Source organism: Amblyomma americanum, chromosome 1, assembly GCF_052857255.1.
Source record: "Amblyomma americanum isolate KBUSLIRL-KWMA chromosome 1, ASM5285725v1, whole genome shotgun sequence".
NCBI classification, from domain to species: Eukaryota; Metazoa; Arthropoda; class Arachnida; order Ixodida; family Ixodidae; genus Amblyomma; species Amblyomma americanum.
The window spans coordinates 239,201,069-239,220,310 of NC_135497.1; the positions used below are offsets into that span (position 1 = coordinate 239,201,069).

General features: G+C 46.1%; 1 protein-coding gene and 1 long non-coding RNA gene across 5 annotated transcripts in view; one reads left to right on the top strand and one right to left on the bottom strand.

Annotated features, from left to right (window-relative positions):
* The first annotated feature begins 4,851 nt into the window (after positions 1–4,851).
* On the top strand, positions 4,852–11,011 carry LOC144114814 (uncharacterized). Its single transcript, XR_013311130.1, has 2 exons — positions 4,852–4,975; positions 10,878–11,011. It is a non-coding gene; the product is annotated as an uncharacterized LOC144114814 (long non-coding RNA).
* The window catches only part of LOC144114813 (protein spitz-like), a 110,490-nt gene continuing 102,202 nt past the window's right edge, over positions 10,955–19,242 (bottom strand). For all 4 annotated transcript variants that reach the window (XM_077648791.1, XM_077648790.1, XM_077648789.1 and 1 more), the window contains 2 exons: positions 18,888–18,996; positions 10,955–16,372 (listed from right to left, as the gene is read on the bottom strand). In XM_077648791.1, coding sequence (XP_077504917.1) covers positions 16,313–16,372; positions 18,888–18,996 — 169 coding nt within the window. In that variant the 3' untranslated portion in view covers positions 10,955–16,312. The remainder of the gene's footprint in view (positions 16,373–18,887; positions 18,997–19,242) is intronic.

The following is a 19,242-nucleotide window of genomic DNA, read 5'->3' on the forward strand; positions in this document are numbered from 1 at the left end:
CCTTCGCATTAAAAAGCACCTAGACCCATTCGCAGTTTTGCTTAAGCTATTATATCGCAGTTTTTGTATGCATCACGCGACCTCAGCTCAACTTTGACATCACCGTCGCCATTAGACTGCTCAAACCAAAACCGAACATATATAAGAAAAGGAGTTTAATTTTATGCTATCTACTGGACGAAGAGAACTCCTGGGACTATCCATTTTTACTAATGCCTTGCGCATCATTCCAAACAACGAACAGACTAACAAAAGCCTGTGTCTGTGCTCATTTAATTCTTGGCAGTAGAATTTCATATCCAGTCGCGCGGATCACAAGAACTGCCAAAGGATAATAATTATTTCGCACTGTCGCCGTTTGAACAACATGGAAACTATACAACCAGGGTCCGATGAGAGCATTACATCCTAATGCGCCAAGCAGAGCGACTTCAGTTGATGATGCGCTATCGATGCCCATGGCGCAAACTCTGAAATTTATTTATTTATATCGGCACTTTCAATAGCCAGAAGACATTAGATAAGAAAGGTTTTCAACATATATTAGAAAAGGAGTTTAATTTTACGCTATCTACTGGACGAAGCGAACTCCTGGGACTATCCATTTTTACTAGTGCCTTGCGCATCATTCCAAACAACGAACAGACTAACAAAAGACTGTGTCTGTGCTCATTTAATTCTACGCAGTAGAATTTCATATCCAGTCGCGCGGATCACAAGAACTGCCAAAGGATAATAATTATTTCGCACTGTCGCCGTTTGAACAACATGGAAACTATACAACCAGGGTCCGATGAGAGCATTACATCCTAATGCGCCAAGCAGAACGACTTCAGTTTATGATGCCCAATCGATGCCCATGGCGTAAACTCTGAAATTTATTTATTTATATCGGCACTTTCAATAGCCAGAAGACATTAGATAAGGGAGGTTTTCTTTTACGCCGTCGTCAAAAGAGTGGCCTAGAAAGAACAAAGTAATTATACTGATTACTTTCCAACCCTAAAAAGAACGCAACCACTGTAGAAGTCTGACAATATTATAAACAGCAGTCCTGAGCGCCAAGCTGTAGTGGCTGTCATAGCGGTGACGGAGGCACCTAAGTGGTTCCATTTGTTGCTAGTATTTGGAATGGAATAATTAAAAGGAATATTAGTGTGGCGTTTTGAAACCCCAGCTTAGTGGTGAGAATCAAAACGAGATGGCATGTATGGCGGACGTAGGAGGAGCTCACCTTGTGGCTAGTTATTATGAAGGCAAAAATTATGGAATAGTGAAACTAGCGAAATTTTTCGATGTGGCAGGTCAAGTTTGATTTTCACAGATGAAACACTTGAGAAAACAGGAACAGTCGGAAAAATTGCACCACGGCGGCCGTTATTCGCCGTTACTGTGACTGCGCAAAATGTACAGCGGTTGTAGTTATTGTTTGTCTGTTCGTCGCTACCACTATTAGTTAGTGAATAGTGGTAACTAGTAGTTACCACAATTCACACCAAGTTAGTGTGAATACGCGGCGTCGGCTACCATCATATAGTTGAAACATTGCCGAGCCTTTTCCGCGGAAGTGGTATTGTATCGTAGAAAAAAAAAAAAGCTCGTTCAGTTAGGCAGTCAAGGCGCCGAAACTAAATCAAGCCATTGAAGAATGTTTCGACATAAGTAATATTTCGGGGAAATTTGCAAAATCCGACGTCGTCGGTTATCGTCAGCGACGGAAGCTTTGTGAGCTAAAAAGCAGGTGGAACACATGCTACCCATAGTTCATGTGACCGTGTGACGCCATGACAATCTGCCCACCGCTGCAAGTGGCACTTAAGTTAATCGTTGGTCGCGAGAGGTTGCTCGGCAAGAACAACCTGGGGCTCACAAGCCCCACTAGTGGCTCCGTTTGACGCAGCCATTTGCCGGGGCAGTGGCGCGTTGCTTAACAGCTGCACCACGGCGCCAGGAACGGTATGAGGACTTCCCACGACCTGTGAATGTGAAGAATGATAAATTCCGAATATATGACCATTAAACCACTAACCCTATCACGTCATACCTTTAATATAGAGTTTACATGTCCCCTCCAATTTTCTTAATGTGATTGTGTATATGTGTAAATAGTGCACACGGCTCTACCCGTGTGATCTGTCGATATCGCGCCTATGTGTATTGTCCCTCTATTTCCGCCAGCTGCAGCTCGGGTACAGAAATTGCAGTGATCGGTAACGTCGTTTTTTTGTTTATTTTATTTGTAAACCACTACTACTATTGCTATGGTTTCTTAACCTACACTTCCACCTCTATACGTCTCTTCACACTACAAGCAGAAGCACTGCTTCAGACTCTTTTGAACTTGGCGCGTCATGACTTCCGTGGTAGCAACCTATGCAGGTGCAAGTCACGTCACCTATCGGCGCACTTGCGAACCTCTCAAAAGCAGCGCATTCGTCCGCCACCAGGCGACACGCTCTGCAGCGGTGCCAGCAACGCTAGTTGGTCTCTCAAGCGTGGTTCCAGGGGTCGTTGTGCGTCTTCAGGCCACCGTCAGGTGGTAGTACCCTAGTCTGCGTCGTAAACCGCCCGACATCTTTTCTCCCGAGTCGCAACACGGATCGTTCTTCGCTTCCTAAAATATCTGACGACTGAGGATAAGTCATTTTACGGACGACTATAGGTCACGAAGCTTGGATGTGAACGCCATATATGCAGATGAGGTTCGCGCAGGCACTCAAGCAAAAAAAAAAAAAAAGAATTGAGTTCAATTCCGAATTCTAATCCGATCCAGTTAGAATCAAATGGACTCAGCCGGTCAGCCAATAGGGCCCAAGACACCCAATAGGTTTCCCTACTTCGAGTTGGGCAGTCCAATTGGTTCTACCATTCAAACTGGTTCCACTTCGATCTGCCTTTCCATTTGAGAGACGGGGGTCTCAATATTGCTCTCTGCAAACACGGAACAGCGAACAAATTATGCTCTTGTAAAAAAGATATGAGGAGTTTAATCTGCTGAAGTGTTTTCATTATTTCTACCATCACTGCAGCCGTAATTGAATAGAATTACTTCGCTCAAAGGACAAGCGCCACATGTTTCAGAAGGAGGCTATAATGAAGGGGGTATATAGGTTCTAAGGCAAAAATTCTTTCAGTGGACATATACTGAACATTTTGGTGTCGTGTCACGACTTCAGGCTTGTAGTGTTCCTATATGGTTTACAAACCATCCATGAATGCTTGACCGTGCCCACTTCGAGCTGGCACTTGAGTTAGAAGCCAACACTTAACTTTGCTTATGTGTGGTCCAATTGGAGTCTCTAATTGGAGCTTCCAATTGGTTTTTAATACACAATCGAACATTTTCCAATTGTAAGCCGATCGTATTTTGACTGGGCAGACATTCAAATTGGAGCTTCCAATTGGTTCCAATCACACAGTTCGGAATTTTCCAATTTGAACGCCCATTTGGACCCAATGTTTTTTTTTTCTTCTCGCATGCACAGTTAAGACTTTATTCGCGGTATTTACGGGCCTACCTTCTTTCTCACTGATGGCTGTAGTGATGGGAGGGCGGCGAAAGAAAACTTCGGAAAAAATACTTTCCTGTCCTTTAGTTGTTTTTTTCCGGGCCATAAAAGGTTGGAAAAAACCAAGCCCGGTTTGATAGTCTTTAGCAAACATAAACAACAATCATTCCTGTCAGTATTCGCAATGCGATGGACGGATAAGCCAAAAAGAAAACGGAAAACTGCGCTTCATTTAGCAATATGGTTAGGTTGTGAAATAATCCGGAGTTTAGCCATGACATCATGCTTACCTGTCAATTCATAAAACGGGCTTATACGAATGTTGCGCGAACTATTGGACTGCAGTATTACTGTCTCAGGACGCAAGCCGCTGCGGTGGCTCAGTGTTCATGGTGCTCGGTTGCTGACCCGAAAGACGCTGGTTCGATCCCGATCACGGCGGTCGCATTTCGATGGCGGAAGCCTGTATACTGTGAGATGGCAGTGCACACTTAAGATCACCAGGTGGTCGAAGTAGCCTCGGAACGTTAAACCGTATAAACCAAACCAACTGCGGGACAGTGTCTCGTATTGGGCCTTTCGTTTTGCGTGTAGACTAGGGCTTGGCGTTCTTGGTTTTTACTTTCTGGAAAATACAACGAACTTTTCTGTTTATTTCAGAACGCGTTTCTTTTTTATCTTTCGGCGCATATTAGTTTAGAAGAATGAATTACTGATCTGTTTCAGTTATTTAATGTGGCCGTTCTCTGGTAAAAGTCTGTCAGAGTCTATCTCGACGTTATCGTCAGCACAAATGCATCATTTGCTAGCACTTAACGGACAAATGGCAGTACTTGGAGCTGTGTTTGTAGGAGGAATTGTCGTGATTAAAAAGAAGTTAAAAGACTATCGACGTCAAATTTTTGGTTTCGCCGCTCACCGCGTGATTCCTGCGTGCCCGCACGGCCCCACTGCGCCCGAACGAGACGAGCGGGAGGCGCTGCCGTCGCGCGCTATCTGTTGGGGCAGCGGGTACATTGCGAGGAGGAGGAGGACAATTTTTCGCTCACGGCCAACGCAGCCGACGACACCGGCTTTCCCGCGACAGGGGGCCTTAACGCTGTCACGTTAAAATCGACTGTTCCGCACCAAGTAGCTCATTGCAACATGATGCTTTCAGCGCCCATCGTGGCCAAGGTGCGGCGCCGCCAGCTTTCTAATAGTAAGAAACTCTATGTTCGAACCCGACCGCGGAGGCCGCTTTTCGATGGCGGCGAAACGCAAAAGGCGCCCATGTGGTGTGGTGGTGAAAACTTTAAAGGACACAGAGTAGTTTATGAGACGCAGGTTCTCGGTCCCCCGCACGGCCCCACTGCACTCAAACGTTCATGTCCCAGAGGCTCATGACTCTGGCAGCCCGGCCTGCGGCGATGGCTTGCTTGGCCGGGTCCTCGGAGCGCAGTAGGGTCTCCCAAGCCTCCCAAGAGGTAAGGTGCTCCACGCCCCGCGGGGGGGGGGGGGGGGGGGGGCAGAGGAAAAAAATATGATGGACAGTGGCTTATAGGGGTGGTGGCAGAGGGTACAGGAGGGGTTTGTGTGGACTTTGTGATAGCGCGAGCGTACATAATAAGGGGAGGGTAACGTGCGTGTTTGGAGCCGCCTACAAAGTGCTTGGTGATAATTGTCGATATAGGGATGGGGTGGGGTAGAGCCGACGCCCCGGCCGCTTTGCAGGCCTGCGTCATTTCACTCCCTTCCCTTAAGGCGCGGTCAGGATTCGGTCAAGATAAGTGAGACAAACGACTGAAATTCTCCGCGTAGGCGACCAAGTAACGGCACGAAACACCAAAGCAAACTTCGCTACGAACTGAAGGATGGATAACTGCAAATATTGCTCAAAGCAACCGACTAAACGCAAGGTGCGTGTTCTTTTGTTATCCTGTGAAACACGCGAAAGTGCCGCAGCGCGCTCGAAGATAAGCTTCCGACCAGCTCTTCGCGCATGGAGATAAATTCATGAACAAAGAGCACACAATTGCTTTCAACGGGTTGCGTAAACTTTTTAAACCGATTTGTCCTTTACTTCCTGACAGTGCCAGATTACAGCCATAATTTCAGTTCATATTCATGTTTGACTGTTGTGTACTTTGGTTGCGCACCGCCGCGTTTCCTTCCGATTAAAATTGAATATTGGTTTTTGAGGAAAGGAAACGGCGCAGTAATCGTCTCACATTACCCGCCGTGTGGCTCAGTGGTCACAGCGTTCGGCTGCTAATCCGGAGAACCCGGGTTCGAACCCGAGCGCGGCGGCCGCGTTTCGCCTCCACCTAAACGCAAAGGCGCCCGTGTGCTGTGCGATGTCAGTGCACGTTAAAGATCCCCAGGTGGTCGAAATTATTCCGGAGCCCTCCACTACGGCACCTCCTTCTTCCTTTCTTCTTTCACTCCCTCCCTTATCCCTTCCCTAACGGCGCGGTTCAGGTGTCCAACGATATATGAGAGATACTGCGCCATTTCCTTTCCCCCAAAACCAATTATTATTATTGCTCTAGAAATCACTGGCAATTTTGAGCAAAGTTTAGAACATAAACACTGCTTTTGGTGTTTCAACATTTTTGCCTTTATTGTCTTTTTGTTTCTATGCTGTGCTACCCTTTCCTCCAGAATTAATCCTATTATCAAGCCTTTCAATCGGGCTGTTTCTGTGTTTGAACCATATATTACGCCCCTCTAAAGAGCAGCGAGAGCCTTCCGTAAGAACTTTAGAACTGCTACGTTACTGTTATTTACGTTACTGCTATATACAGTTGTCATAAACTAATTTTCCTATTGTACAGCTTTTCTCCTCTGCGACCCTTCTCCCTTATCATCCCTTAACGGATCCCATCTGGAGTATATTGTTTAGCCTCATTGTCAGGGTTGCATCCGCTGCCGTTTTCTTTCTTATCTGCACTTCATGGACGTGAGCAAAAATTGTGCCTTCTATGGTGTGAGCAGCCCACCAAACACCTTCGGTCCAAGCTTCACCGATTCACCACAGACACACAAAACGCTTGTGCAGCAGTGCGGCTCGCACACATCTGCATGTAGGAGAGAGACGAGGCTCGCCTGCGAAAACAGGCCCCCTAGTTCACAAAAATTATGCGGGCACCTAGGCAATTCTTATTATGATGCGTAAATGCGAGAGCACTGCTTGTCTCCGAGTTTTTGCCGGGGACTTGGGAGGTGACCGTTATTTCGCTGCGTTGGTCGCGTACTCAATCGGCAATGAACTGCTGCCTCCGGCCATACTTTGCTGTCCCGCCTGATGGTGTAAACGCGTACTTTCCCCTTTGTGTAATCTCTAGCCGTGTTTATGCACGAATACATGAATACGACAGGGGCGCATCGTATTTCCTAGTGTATCTCGCGGAGGCGACACGCCACTGTTTACATGTACATCAAGTCATGCGGAACAATGCTATCTCGCCCATGCGGCGGAGGGGGTCAGCCGCTCCCATCTTGAGCCAGCACCCTGTGGAGAACTTTGCTTGAGCTTGGTCTGCTTTGTTATCTGAGTGAGGGGGGTATTGTACCCCAGGTAGGAGAAGGGGCGACTCCAGACCTGTTTCCATTCATCGCGGATGGAGAAAGTCGCAATAATGGTGATGACGTCACTCGCGTGCGGCGTCTCTGCCACGCGCGCCTGCCATGGCTTTCTGGCTACGGCCCGGTTTTCGCACAAGTAGTGCGCTAGCTTCAAAAGACACGTTTATTGCAGTATTCCTCTAGCGAAACAGTCAATCACCCTGTTCCGGGGACGCGTTCCGAAGGGGGAGGGGCAAGCAAGGCGCCACGGCGCGCTCAGGGTGACATGGACAGCGACGCCGCCAGCACGCCGCTGCGGTAGGAGGGCTCCATGCGAGACAATGCTGTGATCGCTCTCGCAAGGTGTGGCACGTGCGTCGAATATCACTGGGCCCCGTAAAGTGATATTCACTGGAAAGCTTTCTGGGCTTCTCTCCCGTGTCCTTTCAACAAAATTCCCTTTCATACAGCTGAAGAGGCACCTGCGCACTTTCTTTTTGAACAAGACTGTGAACATTTCGTCTGCGAACGAGGGTTTTCATTCGGAGAGCGCTTAATATTCTGCAACTTGTCCTTGTGGCACCACAAAAACGACCTTCGCTACTTTGCAAGTGAGCACAATCGGCCGGATAGCCGAACATTCCGAGGATCAGACCATAGAATCAACTTTGAGGAAAGCATCATCCTCGGGACCGTAGCAAATTACCAAAGAAAGGTTCTTACTCGAATCTTGACACATTCAAACGATCCCTAACCAGAAGTGGCCTGACAAGCGTGCTGCAGCCGCTCGATGTTTGCGTTAACCGGCCATTCAAGACTGATTTTCGGCGGTGCAACACCGAGTGGATGGCCGCGGGTAACCAGGAAACAAGCGAGCGTCCATCCAGCAATGCGCTTGGATCCTGCACGCGTGGCGTTCGTTGTCAGCGGACACCATCTCGAGTTTTAGTCACAGGGCTGTTAACGCCACGGACGGCACAGAGGACGACCAGCTTTGGGAGCACGCCAATAAGGCGAGCTCGTCCGACAATGGTGAGAGTGCCGATGAGCCGATCTCGTCCGACGGCGATTAGCGCGAAAGCCGCGATGAATGGTGAAATGAAATGTTCGTATCTTTCGCCAGCTTTCTAATTATCTGACACAGTAGTCGCAGCGGCACCAAAGTAGAAAAATTGATTTAAAAAAGTGTGGCTTATACACGAGTATATGCGGTATATAGTCAAGGATAGGCGTGCGGAACCGCAATGCTTGTTCCGTTGGTTAAGTGGTCCGCCGGCACGTTTAGACATAAGCTGTCAGCGATGGATGTCTGCAGTTTATAAGAGGTATAACAGCCGCTTGGTGCCACTGCGTGATTTTTCTGGCGTCAGCTATAGAGTATGCGGATGCGAGGTTTCCACGCTGCAGTGAAACGCTTGCAGGACCATCCCAGCGCAATTCTTACCTGTGAACCAGGCTATACATTTCCAAAAAGACGATTTGCTTGAGCTATACGAGCTAGGTAAATGCGAGGCGCTATATATATATATATATATATATATATATATATATATATATATATATATATATATATATATATATATATATATATATATATATATATATATATATATATAATGCACACATATTTCGGGCGCAAAAAGTTTGCGCAGGACTATCTATATATAGCTGCAGGCCTTATCACAGCATGCGTGTACGGTGACATTGGGCCTGTTAATACACTGAGGGGTGATACGATAACATTCGAATATTTCATCACTGATCATTCTTGCACTTTGATTGCCCATGCACTCGCGGGAATCACACATGCGGGTGAGAAAAATAGAATAAAATCCTTCCATTCATTGCATGTCTTCCATTCACTACACACGAACAAATAACCAAGGGCAGAAGACGCGTGTAATTGCTCCGAGAGCGCACGGGAAATCGTGACCTTGGTGGTAGCAGCGAGCTATGGAAAGAAAAATGATAGGTGTAGTAATGTTAAGAGACCGGAAGCGGGCAGAGTGAGTGGGGGAACAAATGCGGGTTAATGATATCAATGATATCCTTGTCGAAATCAAGAAGAAATGGGCTTGGGCAGGCCATGGAATGCGAAGGCAAGATAACCGTTGGTCCTTAAAGGGGCTCTGAAACACCTTCCGAGGAGAGCACATCAACTCGCTCAATCACTGCATTGTGTTGTCATGGAAACCCGAGACAAATAATACACTTCTACACGCAGCGGAGAACCCACAATCACGCGCGTAAGTTGGCGAGCCCTCCCCAGCGTATTTTTCATGCTCGCGCCCTCCTCCGTCGCACGCACCTGCATATACATGTTGAGAGCTGGCTATTGGTTGGATTCATTCAGACGTCAGGCAGCTACCATGGCCGCAGCCAATAAGCCGCATAGCTCCCGGGGGTCAAGAAGCTCCGCTCGAGGAGGTGGGGCGCCGGTGGAGGAGCGCCGACCTTCCAGCTTGCGAAAAGTGACGAGGGGAGAGGAAAGGACGCGAAGACGTTAAAATTCAGATTTTGCCTACAGATAACTCAGCTTCTACAAATCGCATTAAAAAAATTCTTGCTAGACAGTATTAGTGAAGCGGCTCGCTTTAACATCCCAAGTATACCGCAACTTTATTAGAACCCCTTTAAGGGTAACGGAGTGGATTCCAAGGGAAGGCAAGCATAGCAAGGGGCGGCAGCAAAATAGATGGGCGGATGAGATTAAGAAGTTTGCGGGGATACGGTGGCTGCTGCTGGCAAAGGACAGGTTTAATGTACAGGCTTTTGCCCTGCAGTGGGGCACAGTCAGGCTGATGATGATTAATAAAAATTACGAGCCCACACAAAAAAAAGACGTCAAAGGGCGCAGCTTTCTCCAATGCGCGTGTCAACAGTCTATCCGCTCCACCTGCTCGCCTACCGTTTTCAAGCGCCACAGCGATTTCTTGTTTCACGTTTATTCCTTTACACACTCAAGGGAATAGACTGACTCACGCCACGTTCTGTCCACAGAAAAATAAGAGCGAGTTCATCACAAAATTTTAAAATGTGCAATTCCCCACAGGCAGATATATACACCGCCATATTGGATCAATTTAAGCGCCCCTAGGTCGCGAAAATCACGAATAGCGTCGTAACTTTTGTTTTTAATGCATGACAGAGAACTGGGGGGGTTGCCATCTTGGAAAACTGAAATGAATGGTAAGTTACAAATGCAGAGACTCCAGTTGTGATCGCTTATAGTGAACGCTCACCTAGTACAATCACTGTAACTGCCACCGGTCGATGTGGCAGTTAAACGGTGAATTATGGGTATGCCACTGAGCCTCGGATAGAACGAATGTCCCTGGACGCTGTATTCGGCTTTAACAAAGGCGCAGGCCTGCAGCCATAAAAATTAAACTATTTTATTCCTACAATCTGAAGCAATACAATCAGCGTTCTGGTTAGAGTCTTACATTGGTGCAGCAACTGGCGTTTCATGGCTCTACATAGGTCGTGTACAAAAGCTGCTAAAAGCCGTTGCAGCCAGAATAGGCCATCACGGCAAAGGGAGGCTGATGTTTTGTGCTGCATGTGCATGCAGTACGGCTTCTATGCTCATGATCCTAACCGGGTCTAAATCCGGTACAAATGCCTGCCCCAACTAGGACAAGTTTGGGCTCCTTAATGAAAGCTAGGAGGATCGCACAAATTCCGGGACATTTGGCAACCCTAGTTGTCATTGTTCATACAATATGTAGCAAAGCAATACTCTAAAACTATCCTTTACTAATTTAATTACATAACTAAGTCTCAATAAACATCCCTACATGCATGTTCCTTCTATTACAGTGCATTTGCTGGAGCTGGAAGAACACAAGAAAACAACTCGAAGCCAGTCAGATAGAGCACCAGATATGAGAGCACGCTGTGTTTGTTACAAGTGACTTTATTTTTCTCTGTGACCTCGGACCACGGGGTGCCCGATGCAACAAATCTACATTACATTACTCTTCCACAAGTATTTTGTTTCGTATTCTCTTTCCTCATAAATAAACGAGACGCGATGCACCTAGATGACGCGATATCAGCTTTGGTCTTGAACCCTCGATATGAGGCAATTACAGAGAGAGTGGCAGGGAGAAAGAAGACCCTGACAAGACAAATGAGTGGTGCGCATTGCTCAAGCAAATTGCTGTGCGTTCCTATGGCCTGTGAAACTATGAGAGCTATTTAGAGGTGCACAAACTGCAGAAATTTCACAGTGATATTGCTACTGACATTGACCACACCAATATTTTTAGGAATAGGTCAGAATTGTAGACCAGGTTAAAGATGACAGAGCAGAAAACAGCAACAACAACAAAAAAAGAAAATGTGCGTACAACCCTTGGAAATGCTTGTGCGTGACAAAGAACTTCTGGGCAATTTTCATGACCTACAAGTTTGGCAGCAGTTTCTACTGAAAAACATATCACTGAGGAACATTGCAAAAGAGCAGCAGACATCACTCCTTTGTCTTATCAACTGGTCAACGAAAAGGCTTGCCCACACAGCACAAAGCAGAGCAAAAGCCGAAGCAACAAAATAAGGTTGCCCTGGCAATTATTAAAGACAACATAACGCTCTGCCCAGCCTACATACTGCAAGCTGGAAAAAAACACCATGGAAGGCAAGCAGTTAACAATCCACCTGCCCAATCGATTTGGGAACTGTTTAAGCGCACTTTCTCTTCTGGCACAACAGTCACATGTGCGTCGGAAGCAAAGCGTACAAAAGCCAACTACAGCGCTTGACTTGAAGAGATCAGGTAAATGTCATGCTAGTCCATCTACATCAGTAAGAAACAGGCAGCACTGAAACTGGTCATAACATAGGTTTTTCAGCAATGCATACTCATACATCATGACAAAAGCCAATTGTAGTTAGAGGAAAGCTGTCCACAAAAGTAATGTTCACGTGACCGCAGCTACACCAATAAACAAATGCCATACAATAAGCCAAGTTGTAGCAATTGGTAAGAAAAAAAATACTATTTCCATATTTGAACAGTCATAGAATGACAGAGAGCATTTCCTGACCCTTCTCATCAACTCAGTCTTTCACATCGCCAGGTACAGAAAATGTTCTCAGCTATAGTAGGCGGCCAGCAGCCAGTGAAACCATACCATTAAGTACAATCGCTGTCGACTGATAGCAATTTTCAGTATACCGCTGTCGGTCACGTGAACAGAAAGAACAGCGGTACAGCTGCAGCGACAGAGAAGGAGAAAGACAAAAACCACACCAACCATCCGGCTACCTGATACCAACATGCAGGGCATTTTTGAAGCAGACCATTAATAAATAGGGAGGACTAGATACAGCTGTGTACTTGTATGCCTGCCAATCAGGGATCTCAATAGGGGAGGCAGATGGTGTTGTGCTTTTTGTTTCCATATTGCAAGTTACCTGTGCAAGCAGTTTTCCAAGCTAACCAATTTATGTGACTGCCTTTCTCGGTGGTGCAATGCGACCAACAGTGGCAAACCATGGGATCACTCAACGTGGTTGACTTTGTCCACAGTTGGTAAGAGTAAAGCATACTCAGGCTTAACGTCACAGAAGTCTCACTCCACTATCAAGCATCAGCTCAGGCAATTTTCCCAACTACTGTGTTAGAAGTGTCTACCAGTAACTGCTTTGAGATACACAATGCTAGAGCTACACACTGTTGTGAACTGCTATACCTGACTGGTGAGAAACAGTTTTAAGTGGGTTTCCTATCACAACAATTTTTTCTGCATAACCTGCACTGTACTAGGCAAAAGTAACTGCCAATCCCTGCTTGAACACAGCAGAATCGGGCAACACAACAGCAACAAACCTAACCATCCTTCAAGAAAGGCTTTTGCAACAATTCCATTTCATCCCATCAACTAAGTACACTTTTGTGCAACTCACGCCTTTGCACGTCTCTAGAGCTGTTCAAAGACAGCCATTTGTCCCATACCAAGAAAACATTCCTTCTACAACTAATAAAATTTGTGGCATAAGACATTTAGCACTGCCACAAGTGCTTTTACAGTTCATTAGTTTTGTAACCTTGGAACCCACATTGCAGGAGAGCTGAACACTGACATACATCTGAATATAAAACCAGAAAAACAAATTTGTGCGCAATAACAAGCCACAGCATTCACTGTTCTCAATACACCAAGGTGTAGAGTGCCGTGTGAAATAGCCTCCGGAAATTGATGCCACAAATGCCACAGCAGTAAGTGACTGTTCCTTCAGCAGGGTTAAATTTTTTTTCTTTTGTCAAGGAAAGTCAGCATTAAATTTGCAACAGTGCCTCAGCCGGCAACAGCAACATGCAAGTACACAAGAGAAACTAACACAATAGCTCCCATGTGCTTGGGTAGCAAACAAATGAGGCCAAGTGAGAGGCAGAGATTCAAAGCCTCCAATAAATGCAGCACTTAACATTCAACCACCCACATTTGGAAACTTCCAAAATGCATCAACATATCCAATCTGGTTTATCGAAATGTTCTACATGTTAACAAAGCAAGAGAAAAAGAAAAAGAAGAAAGCACTTTTACGTTTGCCTCGTGGCTTCGTCAACAAGCTGTGGTAAACCACTTAAATACAAATGGAAAAAATAAGGGCCTAACCACAATAGGAACTGGAAGAACAGGCAGCAGAGATTCGCTCTTAATGGTGCATCTGCCGTTAAAATGCACTAATAGGCATAACCATAATAATATAGCAATTGGTCACACTCATAAGGCTGTACAATTCTCACACCTCAACAGGAAACAAGAGGCCGCTAAAAGAGTGGGAGGTGCAGTGCTGAGAGACCGCAAGCGTCTAACAAGGCTGCAAGACACTGAAGAGGCTCTGGGTAGAATTTTTGGGCACCAATAAGTCCTAACTGATAGCAGATTTTGCTCACATCCCACAGTTAAGTATTATCAGTCATAAGACTGGAGCGACATTAACTGATAATTTCATCGCTAAGCAACACTAGAGAACAAGTACTGTTCACAAATCAGCACAGAGGCTTATGAAGTCAGTTCCAGAGTTGTGGAAAATGCACTTAACTAGGTGTTCAGCGATTATGTGTAGCATTAGGTAATGAAATGTGGCCATGTGTCCTAGCAGGAATTCTCGACTCTTTAAACATGCTCACTCACTGCGCCCCTCCGGGTTACTGAGCAGGACTCCGTCCATCATGGACGGCTATAACTAACCCTAAATAAATGTTTCAACCACCACTAAGCTTAGCGGCGTGTTGTCACAGTTGAAAATTGTAAAAGAGACTGCATTGCTTAAAATAGTAAAATTTCACAAGCTGGTAAAAGTGATCCGAAGGCACATAAATTACTGTTCCTTCCCTAACGCACAGGACGTTTAGTCATGCTTTCTCTCCTTTACTAGCCAGGAGAAATGATTAAAAGTCGCAAGGGCGCACACAGAGATAAAACTAAAAAGCATCAGTATAGCTACTGCCCAGTACACTCATCAGGAATGCATGTGGCACATTGGTAAGCCAAGTATGCGGACTGCTTAGTTACAGAAGGGCAGCGCTGCTTGTTAATCAACTACATTTTGTGCAGTGGATCAGAGTGCTGGCAGGAAATCTATCCACCTTAAATCAGTCTCACACTTCTTACTGCTTTGAAAACTTGCTTCAAATATAATGTTCTTAAAGTCAACCTCAGCTGCATGTGAAGTGCAACATTGCCAAAATAGTGAACTTGCTGACTAACAAGTGAGAAATATTTTTGTGCACTCAGCATAAAAGGTTTCCAACACATACTACGGTACACTCAAAGCACATTTCCTCCCTTAGGGTAAATGTTACATCTTTCAGTGTGCGTGAAGCATAGCAACCAATGTCTGCAACCTAGCCTTAATATAAAAGTTCATTTTAAAAACAAGACTCATAAATCACTGCTCTGACTCAGTGCACTGGGCAGTGTTAGAGGTGCAAGACCCACAAGATCCATAAAAGGCAAGGCACAAGACCTGCTTACAGCTTACAGCTGTGAAATAAAACTTGCCATGCACTGGTACATGCAATTATTCTTCAATGCATTCTGATCTAAAGCCCTCCATTCTTAACAAAGCTGGCTCACTGCAGTGGCGAGATTGGGAGAAGAAAAAAAAAACTAGCCATACAACAGACGACGAGCCAACGAGGAAACAGCACTTTTTTTTTGCCTTTTCTTTTTCCGATAAGAGTTGCATATTATTATATACACTATCTACACACACACATGCACACACCATCAACATGACATTTGCCAGAAAAGTTCCCGAGTGGAATCCACAATGCCACACCATTATCAACACGGTGGCAACAAACACAAGTACCCTAGGGAAGACAGGCATCACAGCGATGCTGTCCTCAGACAGGGCTCACAATCCCATGCAGCATGAGGGAGTGGCAAAAAACACAACAAAGTTTTCTCTTTTGCCAAGAGAAAGACCAAAACAGGGTAAAGAAACAAGGAGCGGGACACTGGGAGGGAGGACACTCTTGTGTCCATTGGGGAGAATGGCAGTTATAAAGGTAAACCCACAGGAGAAAACAAATATGCCAGAGGAAAAAAAAAAACAAAACAGTCCAGCGTGTTTCACGCCCGGTCAAGCCCATTGAAGCTGGTGCTTCTCCGCAGCAGTGGCAGCCCCGGGAATGTTATCAAAATGCCATGTATACATAATAATGGAACAAGAATAAACAGCAGTGTCTTTGGAAACCTACAACAAGCACTTTGTGACGACAGTGCAGGCCGTCTGGATGCAGCGAGCAGCAAAGCAGGCAGGATAGCAGGTGTGAGGAGGGAAGGGAAGGAGGCAAGGCTGCCATACGCACTGTAGCAACAGTTGCGCTTTACAACAATGGAGATTAATTAAAACAGGCCTGTGCACAAAAGGCATTGGGGAGTTCCCTCAGTTCCACACAAAACCACAAAACCCCACGAAACAACACACCATGCTTTCGCTCTTTCCACTGCCACAGTAGCCGGCATAGCCCAGATGACCTTTCTGGAGTAGCCAGCACAGTCCAGATGAGTCTCGTCCTCACAAGCTTAAATAAGGGTAGCAGAGCAGCAATGCACTTGTCTCCAAGACGGGGGAAGAGGGGGGCTGTTAGGCAGGAGGAGGGTCCAGCATATGCCATCCCGCCCCTTTGGGAACAGGACGGAAGACTGGCAGAGAGTGACAAACACTGCGGTGCTGGCTGCAGACACCGGCAGCGGTAGCGTGCAGCTAGCAGGGTGGACACCAGTGCATTCCTAGCTGCTGGAACGCCGGCTATTGTCACACATGTGAACCCCTCTGCCTCGCTCGAGGTCCTGCAAGTGCACACAAGGCAGTGTTTCAGGAATGGCCAACTCTGCGTCACAAGCCATCAGCTTCTCGACAGAGCTCTGAAGCTTAATGATAACCACATTTTTAAAGAAAAAGCTTTACTAGCCTAGCGGTGCCGATTTCGCTGTGTCTACACAAATGACCTTGAACAGGAGGTGCGGAGCTGCGTAAGTAACCACGTGATGTAGTACCACGTGACTCTCAGCAGCTGCTGCCGCGCACTCCGCCGTTGCCACGGCCACTGTGCGCAGCCTATCCAGTGTCTCGCTATGAACAAAGTACGTCAGCCAGAGCCGACGTCCTCTAGAGTGGGTGCTCGCAGGCATTGGGAGGAGTCTGATCATCCAGTCAACACTGCCAACCGTGCGAGGGATTTAGCGATCGATAGGGAGCATAAACGTGCTAAACAAGCAGCTGAAGCCAATTAAGAGTGGGAGCTTCACCTCACTCAACGGTGAGCGAAAGATGCCGAAAGGAGGCAGCGACGAGGATTGGAACCTCCACGCCGCTGCGATGGCTCAGTGGTTATGGCACTTGGCTGCTGACCTGAAAGACGCAGCTTCGATCCCGGCCATGGCAGTCGAATTTTGATGGAGGCGAAATTCTAGAGGCCCGTGTACTGTGTAATGTCAGTGTGCATTAAAAAACCCCAGGTGGTGAAAATTTCCAGAGCCTCTCACTATAGCATCGATCACAGCATCACTTGCTTTCGGGTGTTAAACCCCCATAAACCATAAACCAAACCTTGGAGGCAGCCACAATGAAGACTGGTGAGCCGCTGGAGGCGATTTCTCGCAGTGCGGAATGCCCAATGAACCATATGGTCCGTCTGTCAGACTATGCTTCGGGCACGTGAACCTTCGAAAGTGGCTTCACGTGTAATCCGTTTGGATTTGTGTGCAACATGTGTGATACTAAAGCTTTTGCTTGCATAACCAGGGTTAGCTGAGCTAAGCCGGAGCAATTTTTTATGGGAAGTACAGCAGGTTGATGGAAAGGCTGTCACAACCATTGCTAACAACACAAGAAAAGTAGGTGATAGTGAGAAACAGACCAGATACTTGAAGGGGTCTTGAAACACCTTTCAGAGCCACAAGAAATGCTTGGAATTAGTCAGCCTGTGTAACAACCAAGATTGCCTTTCTAGCCTAGATGTGTCCTAAATACGTTACGACAGTGTAGGGACCACAGGCGGAATATTTCACTTTTTCTGTCCCCCTCAGCTCCAACTTGTCCATTCATCCACAACCTATGCTTCCAGGAGGCCGCGTCTGTCTGCTTTCTCTTGCCGATGGCAACCCTCCTTTCACCATTATCTTTAGGTGTGGCACAGGTGCAAGTTAAGGAAAACCAGGAAGAACAAGCAAGTGCGAGCAGGCTTGAGCAGACAATAATTGCTCTTTGCCAAAACTGTAGGTTTTACAAGAATTGAAAAGGTTGTTGACACAAGCTGCTGTTGCTCATTTCAAACACTGGTTTGTTAATTTGCACACAGTAAAACGTTACTCAGCAACTAACAGCATTTTTGGTCATCGCTTATTGCTCCTGATTACTAGATATCAGACATCGATACCTAGGAATTGCCAATGGCAGATGTGCATTGGCAGCCGTACAGCAATGTCAAGTGGCAGCAACTTTGACTGCATGAGACAGGTGAAAAAGCCTGCTGTGAGGAACGACGGAGAGCTTACCATGCACTGTTTGCGAGCACCACGGGAATGTGTAGCTTGGCCATTCATAGTGACATACCCTATCCGCTGAATGTTACCTCACCATACTAGATCGGTGTTGTTTCAAGGCCCCTCAAAAATAACATCATTTTGTTTCCTTCAGATGTCTGTACTGTGTAGCAGTCACATGTGTATTACAATGGAAGTGTGCCTATCATAAAAATGGCCCCTGATTAAACTAATGGGAATCGCTCAACTCAGGGCTAAATGGCACATGCAGAAGCCTCACTATGTCCATCATCCCCCATCTCCCTTTATTAAGCCCCAGTGGCAAACTACTGAATAAAAAAAAAAATTCAATGCCAACTCCAGCAATGAGCAAGTGACAAACTTGTTTTCGGCATATCTTCATGAAATGCCAGACACGCCAAGATCCTTTTCAGTGCTTTTTTAGATGATTAATTCTCACAAGCATGGCTCTGGTTAGGACAATTCCAGTACTGCAGCCCGGCACATTTCTGAGAAAAATCAAGTAAAGCACTCCAAAGAAGGGAGATGTACAAAGAAACAACTCGTACCTACATGAGAGGTGAATGTTTGTCCCCAGTTTTATGTTTATCATTTAACTACACTGAAAGAGCATTTCACCGGTTTTAGAAAATTATTTTCGTGCTCTCATAATTTATATGAAATAGTATGTAGCTGAAAAGCAGCTAACAAAATGCACAGCTTCTCAGTTTGTTATCTAAGCATTCTTAGATACATGAGACTGCTTCAAAGTATCTAGTGCATGCTGTTAGCTCTGCATAAATGTGCAACTCAAACTCACACTCTGCCTAAGGACGGGATGCGGCAGTTGATTAGGTGTCTTTTTCCTGTCACAGAAAAAGAGCTTCGGCTCGTCTGGAACATCGAAGTAGGTCTTGTCTTTCCTACGCCTGCAGGAAAAAGATCAATTGCAGATCAGCACTAAACACCTACATCAAAAGCACACAGAGAGCAACATACTTGTAGTACAGTTTTTAAAAGCGTACTGATAGTTTAATGCAGGCCAACATATGAACCTGGACCTATCAACTCTCAATTGGCACCGATATGTGCTGCGCTAAGAGAACCAACACTAGAATTGAAGCGTGGAAGAGGAGGAGTGAGGAGGCAAGAAATGACATTACCAATTAGACATC